At 62.6% G+C, this 9,866-nt stretch overlaps 1 protein-coding gene across 1 annotated transcript in view; it reads right to left on the bottom strand.

Annotated features, from left to right (window-relative positions):
* Nucleotides 1-1,733: 1,733 nt before the first annotated feature.
* The window catches only part of CINP (cyclin-dependent kinase 2 interacting protein), an 11,368-nt gene continuing 3,235 nt past the window's right edge, over nucleotides 1,734-9,866 (bottom strand). The window contains exons 2-6 of the mRNA XM_012724372.1: nucleotides 9,778-9,816; nucleotides 7,593-7,761; nucleotides 6,421-6,550; nucleotides 2,611-2,740; nucleotides 1,734-2,176 (exon numbers count right to left, since the gene is read on the bottom strand). Of these exons, the coding sequence (XP_012579826.1) occupies nucleotides 1,974-2,176; nucleotides 2,611-2,740; nucleotides 6,421-6,550; nucleotides 7,593-7,761; nucleotides 9,778-9,816 (671 nt within the window). The 3' untranslated portion in view covers nucleotides 1,734-1,973. The remainder of the gene's footprint in view (nucleotides 2,177-2,610; nucleotides 2,741-6,420; nucleotides 6,551-7,592; nucleotides 7,762-9,777; nucleotides 9,817-9,866) is intronic.

Here is a 9,866-nt window from a genome sequence, read left to right as displayed (position 1 = left end):
AGTCAGCCCATGTGCGGCTGCCGGCCAGGAGGGCTCCCGGGGCGCCCAGAGCAGCGTGAGCGGCTGCGGCACCAGCGGGCCGGGGTGGGTGCTCCATGACTGGGCAGACGGGTAGAGGCGGCCTGGTGCCTTGGTGGCCGCCTCAGGCTTTTGGTGATCCCCCCACCTTCCGTAGAGAGGCGGCCAGGCACAGGGCAGGCGGGGCCGGCACAGCCCGGCGGTCCTCGTCCTCTCTGGGCTCTCTGGCGTGCCCCCGGCCCCTCTGCTGGTCGCTGCTGCCTCCCACCCCTGCCGCCGCCCTCACATGCCCAATCTCTGGGCCCTGCTGCGCCCGCTTGCACTCACCGTGCCGGGGGCCACCCCAGGTGTCGTCGCTGATGCTGGCGGCCGGGAAGGCTGAGCACGCCCCACCCCGCAATGGCTGACACGCGCCGGGGTCCCGTGGGCCCGCGTGGCCCACAAAAGACGTTACGGCAGCCTGAGTGACGCGCTGATGGTGCGTGCGTGCCGTGGGCTCGCTTCCCGCAGTCACGTCTGCACTGGCGTCTTCAGCACGTGTACCTACCCCTGCTGCGCTTGCTGCAGGCTCTATTCCTTTACCGTCTCCTTGGCGAGACCTCGGGGCCAGCGGACACTGCCGTGTGAGCACCACTCATTCCGGGACCTGGCGTCGGCTCCCCGGCGACTTCATCGCTCCTGCACTCACGCCGGGCTCCCGGGACGCCCAGCCCGCCCCGGGCTGCTCCCACGGCCTGGTGGGCTGCACACGCCGCCAGCACCCGGAAAGCCGTCGCTCGGCCCAGTCCCCAGCAGCGTGGGCCCGCTAGCCACCTCGACAGCGAGGGCCGGACTCCGGTGACCCTCGGGAGACAGCCAGGCACAGCGGCCCCCGCGTCCTCCTTTCGGCCAACACTGTTCCTGGTAAGGCGGACGGTGAACCCGCCGGGGCCTCCCTGGGCCTCCTCCGCGTCCCCAGGGCGGGCACCGAGGCCCCGGTGCAGCCTGGATGGACAGGTGCCTTGTAAGGATGCACCATCTCGTGCCTGAGCGGCCAGGAGGGCTCTGGCTGCCCACTGGGGGGGGAGGGGCAGGGGGAGCCACTGCTTCATTTTACAAGGGTTTCGGGTCTTTGAGTTTGCTGATGCTTCCTGTCTGAATTCCTGATTTTATCAATGAGTGTGTAGTGCAGCTGTCTTCTCCACGTGTTCCCCTAACATTGTGCTTTCCAAGTAGCTGCTGATGACGACCTAAAGGTCTCAACACACTCCTGGCACAGTATTCTGGGGTCCTTTCTCTTTCCAGCAGACACTTTGTGTCTGGCGGCTGCACCCCACACCCCATGGGGTGATGTGCCTTGAGTCTGCTCCCGGGAAGCAGTGGAGGCTGCCTGTGTGGGCTTTGGGCTGTGGCAGGCAGACCTGGTGGCTGCCTCACTTGCAAACACCCTTGGCGGGCCGGCACAGGCCTCTTCTTGGGTCGGGGTCGCTTCACCACTATGATGGTCATTTTTACACAGTTAAGTTATAGCATTTTTAAAAAAAGATCTATTTATTTATGCATACAGAATTGGGGTACAGGCCAGATGTGCAAGGGCGGTTAGAGGCTTCACCAGAGACAGAGTGGGGGGCAGAACAGGCACCTGACAAGTCCACCGCTGAGGGGAGCAGTGGGCGGGTCAGGAGAGGTCTGCCGCGGCCTGTGGGTCCCCTCCAGGGCGGGGATCAAACCCACACTAAAGCAGCTGCAGCTGGCTTGCAGTGCTGCGCCCTGACCCGCTGCGCCACCGGGGAGGGCCCAGATGATGGCATTTTAAGCCATCTGCCATTACAGAAGTAAAAGCCTTTTACAACTTAAAATAACGTAGCTAGTTGTAACGTAAAAACCCTGACCCGGTCACCGTCTGTACGCGTCCCACGTTCAAATACACACAACTCGTATCACAGGTCTCCAGCTGGGAGGAGGCCCACGCCCGGTCACAGCGGCCGGTGGCCGGTCTCGAGCAGCAGGCTCTCCAGCTGCAGCTTGCTGTCGCTCTGCACGTAGGGCTGGTGCAGCCACATGGACAGGTAGCAGAGGGCCAGGCCGCGGGCCTCGGTGTGGGCGAGCTCGTCCGTGATGGCGCGCTTCAGGCGGAGCTCCCGGCCGTACATGTCCGAGAGCCTGCGCGAGACCTCGTCTGCAACACACGCGCGCCCTTAACAGGGGCGCAGGGGGCGCCTGCCCGGGGACGCTGCCAGCCCGGGCACCTCGCCCGGGCGCACGCTGAGGGGGAGCGCGGTGGCCCGACCGCCGGTGGGCCGCGAGGGGCCTGCCCTTTCTTTCCCCCCTCAGGCTGCAGCAGCCCGTCTCAGAGCCCGGCGAGGTAACGGTGTCCCGCTAGCCTGGTTTACGCTATTCACACTTAGTTCAAACAAAACCCCTCCTCCGGCAGAAATGGAGGCGGCCCGCCCCGGCCGGTTTTAGAGGGCAGCCGCTCTCCTGGCCCTGCCTTCAACACTCGGCTGAACGAGGAAAGGGCACGTGCGTCTCCCGCCCCCGGGGTGCTCTTGGATTCCAGAGCTGTGTGCTCCGGAGCCCCAGCTCCAGACAACACCAGCGCTCCCCACTTACAAAAGTGGGCCGTGGGCCACGTGTGGAAGAGGGGGGGCCGCCTGCTCTCCTCCCCGCAGTGGTAATTCTCCAGCTCGCAGATGCCCTTGGTGGTAGAAGACAGCTTTTCCATTTTCATCTGTATTTTGGTCTGAAAGACATTAATTTGGGCTGTGAGGATTCTGAGATCACCGAGGTCTCAGACTCAGGAACACTAAGGATTCCAAAGCGAAGAGGCCGACTGTCGACACCAAGTCCTCTCAGCGCCCTGAGCCCTGCACACAGCCGCCAGGCTCCCCAGTGCGTCCGCGGGCAGCCCGGCCCCAGGCTCAGAGGCGCCTGGGCTCACCAAGCTCAGGCGCCTCCACATCCGGCCTGGGTTTCTCCCCTGTAGACGGCAACAACGAAAGGCGCCTGGCAGGCAGGAAACCAGGCGCGCGCCCAGCCCTCCCCGGGCCCTCCCGTCCCCGCAGGGCCGCCGGCTCGGGCAGGTCAGCTCGGGCCACAGCCCCCGGGAGCCCCGGCGGAGCAGGCCAGGCCAGGCCGGGCTTGTCAAGGAAACAGGTCAGGCGGCCGACTTCAGGCAGGAGTAGCAGAGGTCTGAGGGGCGAGGAGACCATCGCCACGAGTCTTCATCTCCTCCCGCCCTTGTCCTCCGGCCCCACCTTCACGGCTGAGGCGACGGGCACTGCCTCCTCAGAGCGCCTAGTCACAGCTCTCGCTCGGCCAGCCCCAGGCGCTGGGCCCATGGTGTCTGGCCCCAGCCGGCAACATTAAGACGCTGAGCCAGGAGGGACAGGCCAGGGCCGCCGAGACCTCGCACTGGGCCCCAGCCCCCTCGCACGCAGAGCCCAGCCTGCTCACAGCCCTGCCTGGCGGCGCCCTGGGTTCGACCAGCTCAGGGAGACGGTACCCCAGCCCCTGCCCGTCTCCAGGTGCAGGTCACTCGGGACGCACTGGGCCGAAGCTGAACATCTCTGAAGACCGGAGGCGCTTTCTGCCTGGTCACTAGGACAAGCAGCCCCGGACCTGCCCATGGCAGCCCAGCCTGGGTGCCGGCTCTCGCCAGCGGGCTCGGGCCTGGACACGGCCTCCGCCCAAGCCGCCAGCGCCGCTGGCCGAGTGGCCTTCCTGGGACGTGGTGCCAGAGACCTGCCTGACGGCAGCGGCCACGCACACCTCGTGCAGAGGACTGAAAAAATCCTTGAAGACCGGAGGAAAGCAAGCAAAACAGGAATGGCCTCCTGGCGGCAACATCTGGTTTGCGCACAGAATGCAGACTCATTTCCAAACCACAGGCAAATTCATGGCAGCGGAGAAATGCGGTGTCCGACAACAAGTACCCAGATCTTGGTTTTTAGCACCCTGTTCTCAGTGGAGAAGGGCCCGGGAGCAAAGACTGAGTCTGGGGCTGAGGTGGACGGGGAGCCTGGAGGGTCCTGCCATGCCAGGAAGGGAGAAGAAAAACAAAAACCAAAAACTGACGAGGGAAACAAGAGCCAACAGAACCAGCAGCCAAAGGGGTCGAAGACAGAAGAAAGCAGCTCGCGGTTCCCCGGGAGGACACACGCAGCGCCCGCGTGGGAAGCGGCCACGCGACTCCTGACGGGGACAGGCTCCAGGGTGTCTGCACACTCCCATGGGGGCCGGCCCTCACTCCGGGGTGCAGTGACTCCTCCGAAGGGCAATGTAGAAAGGCCTGATGTCCCTTGAGCAGCGACGCCCAGGGCAGGCCGGACCCCAGAGGGGAGGGCACCTCCCCCGCCACAACCCCTCGGCTCAGCCTGTTCTGGGGAGGCACAGACCCGCACTGAGAGGCCCTCTGAGGACATCCCAGCTGTGGAGCCAGAGGCGATGCAAGCACTGAGGTCAGGTGGTGTCCAGCACAGGTGCCTGGGCAGGGCCAGGGCCCTGGGGAGATGGCCACTGAGCTGCTGTAGCTGCACTGGTGACCCCATGTCGCTGTGACGCGCACCCCGCTATCGGAGAGGGCTGCTGTGAATAGTGGGCGTGGGGGTGCCTTGCAGGATACGCCATCTGCACCTCTGGAAACTTAAAGCTGTCCTAAAAATTATGCCATGGCCTCATGAATATGCAGGGCCTCCTGGCGGGGCAGGGGCTCCCCCGGAGCTCTGGGGGAGGGCGCCTCATTTCCTGGGCACTCACCGGCTCAGCCAGGCTCAAGCTGACCTTAGTCACTTAGAGCCCGGGGTCACCTGCTGCCAGCCAGGCCAGGCCGCCCTCACTTGGTCCCGTTTGGAGGTTTCCAGAGCCCCGGTGCAGCTGCCCACATCACACTGCTGCTGGCCTGTCCTCCAGGCTTGCTGGCTTTCTGGACGCAACTCTTCCTCCCAGGCTGCCCATCCGTGGGGGGGTCGGGGGCTCAGGCAGGAGCCCACGGCCCCCGTGATGGAAGCTGTCAGCTGTGCGCTCCCACCTGGAGGGCGCGACCCCTTCCCCGGGCCCCACACCCTTCTGTGGGTGCTGGAGAGCTCGAGCATCTTGTGAGCTGACAGGCCAACAGCGCCTGAGAGCGTGGCCGCCCTTGCATTTGTAAAAGTCCCTTCAACGTGGCAAAGTATTCCTCGTGATACTGTCACACACATTCGGAGTGGCCCTTAAAAGTCCCCACTGTGAAACTCTCCGAAGCCCCCGCAGCACGGGTTCAATCCCCCACCAGGGAGTGGCCCACATGGCGCGGCAGACCTCTCCTGACTGCCCGCTGCTCCCCTCAGCAGTGTCCTTCGTCAGTTGGTCTGTTCTGCTTTCCATTGTCTCTGGTGAGGCCTCTCACCGCCCCTGCACCTCTGGCCTGTACCCCAGTTCTGTGTGCGTAAGTAAGTCAGTCTTTAAAAAAAAAGTCCCCATGGCAAGAAAAGTAAATTTACACTTATTAAAAAAAAGGTTCCTCCTTCTAGCAGTTTTGGGATTCTATGATGTTTTCTGCTGGGCAGGAAAACTGCAGGCCAGGACAGAGGTGCTGGGCACCTGGCACGCCCGAGGCACCGGGCGGCGACGGCACTCTGGAGGCAGTCCGGGCTGGAGCTGCGCAGTGCAGCGATTTCAGTACTGGACTTTGGGTCAACGTTGGAAAGTCAGAGAAACAAAGTGGCCGGTTTTCAGGAGACGACGACCGCAATAATTCACGTACGTGACCGTTAACTGCATCGCTGGCCTCGACTGACAGCCTCACTTGCCAGAGCTCACGCAAGGTGCCGCCCGCACCGAGCGAAGGCGAAGCCAGGCCCCAGCAAGACGCACGGCCGAGCCGCCTGCCTCCCGCGGGCGGCCGAGGGAGAGGCGCACTCTGGCTCGCCTCACGCTGCTGCGCCTGGGACGCTCCAGACGTCCCTGGGCACAGTGCTCCACACCAAAGACTTCACAGAGACGTTCCTTCAAAGAAGGCTAAAATACCAAGAGCCCACCTGCCACGGGCTGCGTTCCGCTCCCCAGCGCAAGTGTGCCCAGCCTGGCCTGGCAGGCGGTCAGTGTCGGGTCCACACTGTGGGCCACGGCGTTCTGGTGTGGCCTCAGAAACAAACCTTTCATGTTTCTCAGATGCAAGGGGAGGACCCGTGGGCCGAACCCTGCCCGCAGCTGGTTTTTAACGGCTTTACTTTGTCAATGAGGTTTAAAAAAACCAACGTCTGTGACATGTCAAAGAGACACGAAGTTCAGTGTCTGTGATCCGCACGGCCTGGCCACGCACCCACCCTGCCCTGGTGGTTGGGGGGCACACAACAGGGGCCACTGTGGCCTGCAGCAGGGAGGGAGGCTGAGGGGGACCCCCGAGCGGGGGGGGTGAGGGTGGGGAGGGCGCCTCTGCCTCACCAGGCCATCCAGGGTGGCCCGCAGCTCCTCACACAGCGTCTCCAGCTCGGGGCTGTATTCCGGAAGCATCTTTTCTGCATTGTCACCGCAAGCTGGGCTGCTGCCCTCCAGTTCTATCTCGTCTTTACTCCTGGGCAGAACAGAAAGGGGGGAGTAAGTTCAGCTCGTCTTGTTAGAGTAACGGCCTTGCAGAAAACTCGGCAATGGCGCTGGGCCTGCATGGAAGGAACGTAGCAGGTGAAGCGGCACAGGACGAGGTCTGGAGGGCCCCGAGCTCAAGGGCTGCCATCTCCTGGCTTGGGCGCGGCCCATCTGGCTCACGGTGAGGTCGTGCTCAACCCTGGCAGTCCCCCGGGCTCCGCGGAGGCTTCACCAGGCAGGCACAGCTGGGGAGCAGACCTCCCCTCCTGAGAGGCTCCGAGTTCTGACTCTGTGAGTGCTTGGCTGGCTCCCCGGGTGTCCCGAAAGCCCCCCACTATGAGAATTAGATGGCGGCCTACTGGGCACACGCGGAGGCCGCGTCGCGGCAGGCTCGCCAGCGAGGCTCTGCAGCCAGCGGGCAGCCTCCCGCCGCCTGGCGGCAGGATCAAGCAACCATGACGACGATGTGGCGGGCAGGGCAGTGGGGCCCAGGGAGACGACGGGGCCACTCTTACCGGGACGGGGGGACACGGTGCCAGTGCACAGGGAGGCTCCCGTGCGGCACGTGACATCACTGCTGAGCGGCTCCCAGGCCCCAGGCCTCGGCCCCGCGGCGGTCAGGGGAGGACGCCTGCCGAAGCACACGCGTACCCGCACGGAGGCCGCCAGGCGTCGCCGCGGACTGGGCGCCCCTCAGCTTTCCCGCCAGCCCTTCGGCCAGGGCTGAGCGCTGAGGGCGGGGCACAAGGCCGACTCTGACAGCGGAGCGCCCGCGCACGCTTCCCCGCCCAAGGCGACAGGGCTGGGGCTGGCCAGCCAGGGACACAGGCAGAGCCCACGCGGCGTCGGACACGAGGAGCCCTACCGCCCCACCCCCCAGGCCCGTGGCCTCGGTCACTGCCGCGACTGTGTAAGCAGGCGCCGGCAGGGACAAAGCAAGCCTGTCTCCCACATGTGCCACACGGCCACGCCACGGCCACTGCTGTCCAGCCCCGAAAGGCGCAGGGCACGAGGAGCATCGCCATACTTACGACAGGTTGATTCTTAGGTTGGCGATGCTGCTCGCTGTAGCGAAACCTGCGTCATTGAGGGTTTCCCATTTCAGGATCAGATTATGCCAGTCAGCTGCATTGTCCTTGATTTTTCTTGCGCTGACAGACAAGACAGGCTTTCTGGGCGTTGCACTTCTGGGGGTCTTTGCTGGCAGGGGGTGAAAGGAACAATTACTGTGAAACTCAGGGCCTGAGTTAGAGGGCTCGTGTCCTCTGACTTGCAGCAGTAGAGCTCCCAGGGATGCTACATCTCCTGAGAGTAAAGAGTTGAGGAAACTAAGGGGTTTGGATGGACATGAAAGTTCCTGGAACAAGACAAAGCAAAATGGCTTTTACCCTTTCAGACTCACCAGTGAGAGTGGAACTCTGTCCCAGCTGAAACCCTCCACCCGATCCTACCTTAGGCACTGGAGCGCTTGAGTGGTTGGGAGGTCAAAGTTGGGGCACTCAGCTGGAACACCAGAGTTCCCACCCTGAAGCTCTCCCACCTCCTGTCTCAGACATTGTGAGAAATCTGAGGTTCACAGGGGCTTGTCAGTCCCAGTCAGTGACAGGACAAGCTCCTCCGTCACTGCAGGGGCTGCAGAGGGAGTCAGGAGTCCTTTGGGACCTGGCTCCTCCTCCATTTACCACAGAGCACCGCCCACTTGCACCCCACATCCAGCTGAAAGGGACCACTGGCAGGTCTTGAAAAGCTGGGCTTTGCACATGCCATGCGCTCTGCCTGAAGGGGAGTTTCCTCCCTTGGTGAGCAGCCCCCCCCCCCAACCCTCCATGCCAAGATACACCAAGACCCTGTCTCCTCTGGGCCAGCCCCGCCCCTCACAACCCCCCAGCTGTTTGGGCTCTCAGGCCCTCCGGCCTCTCCTTGGGACTTTCCAAATCTCCTGCTGGTTCCCAGGGCCAAGTCCAGACTCTGTGAGCGGCGCCTTAGCAAATTCAGGACACAACAGCAGATTCACTGGGGGACCCTGAAGCCCGACAACCAGGTCTGAACCTCAAGTCTACCAAGGTCAGCTGTGCCACCTCAGCCAAGTCACTAACCGCTGGGGACATCAGCTGCAAGCCGGGAGTGCCTGCGTGATGGCGGATTTATCTTCAGGGCTTGAGCCCCGAGGTCCTGGCGTCCGACAAGGTCTGACAGTGTCTGTGATGGTGAGGACTGCGCCTCTTTTTTTCCAACAGCATCAAGCAAACAACTCTATTCTGACACCACCCTCCTGGAGAGAGCATCAATCCCACAGGTCAAAGGTCACTCCCAAGTCCAGGATGTCCCTGTGCCAAGGGGGGACGGATGAGGGGGTCTCCATGACCTTCTTTGATTTGGTAAAAGCAGCACGAGAACTCTGGGAAGCGCTTGCTCAGGAGGCAAGCAGCTTATTGTAAAAGGATCTAAAGAACTGCCAGGCTTCCAAGGGGGCCAGGGTCCCTGAACCCCTGAGTTCCCTGACCCCTTCTGCACTTGTATGAATTCTTCACAGCAGGCACGAATGATGACATCATTGGCCCCTGGTGACTGTTCAACCTCTAGTCTCCTCCCCTCCCCTCCCTGGAAATCAGTTTGAAAGTTCCAACCCTCTCACCACCTCCTGGTTCTCCTGGCAGCCTGCCCCATCCTTAGGTTACTTTGGAGTTTCCAAACTCGCCTAACATGGAGCACTGGTGGGACCGTGGCGAGCACAGCTGCAGCCCAAAAGCACCTCATTAACCAGTGAGACACTTAGGAAGACTCCAAGTTTCAGGGCTCAGTGCCAGCCACTGGACGAATACTAAATACAGCCCAGAGCCTCGGGCCTCTGTCCCGCCCATTGCTTCCCAGCTCACGCACTGCTTCTGCGCAGCGCTTTACCTGTCAGCATGTCCCCGTTCCCGTTAACCCCTTTAAATTTCAGTGACTCCATTCATTTTCCAGTAATACAACTGACCCACATAACCCAGGAATGGGGGATGAAGTGACGCGCTATCAGACAGACCAAGACGTTTTCATGGAACTTACTTTCCCCGGGACGTGCAGTAAACAATGACACGACGCGCAGGAGGGGGGTGGGGAGGAGGAAAGGACCCCGCTCTGGTGGGGCGGAGGGCGTGCAGACATTTAACCAACACACAGGGGGTGCCGATGGCGGACGCCGGGGTGCTCCAGATACATATTGTGAATACTGACCCAACCCGGGGCCCAGGACGTCGCCGGCGAGCCGCTTTCCTTACAGCAGAAAGCTCCGTGGGGCGAGATGGACGCTGGCAGCAGCAGCA

The sequence above is a fragment of the Condylura cristata genome, unplaced genomic scaffold, assembly GCF_000260355.1.
Source record: "Condylura cristata isolate star-nosed mole 26May11 unplaced genomic scaffold, ConCri1.0 scaffold00013, whole genome shotgun sequence".
Taxonomy (NCBI): domain Eukaryota; kingdom Metazoa; phylum Chordata; class Mammalia; order Eulipotyphla; family Talpidae; genus Condylura; species Condylura cristata.
The sequence above is the reverse complement of the archived record's forward strand: the minus strand, read 5'-3'. Positions and strand labels throughout refer to the sequence as shown.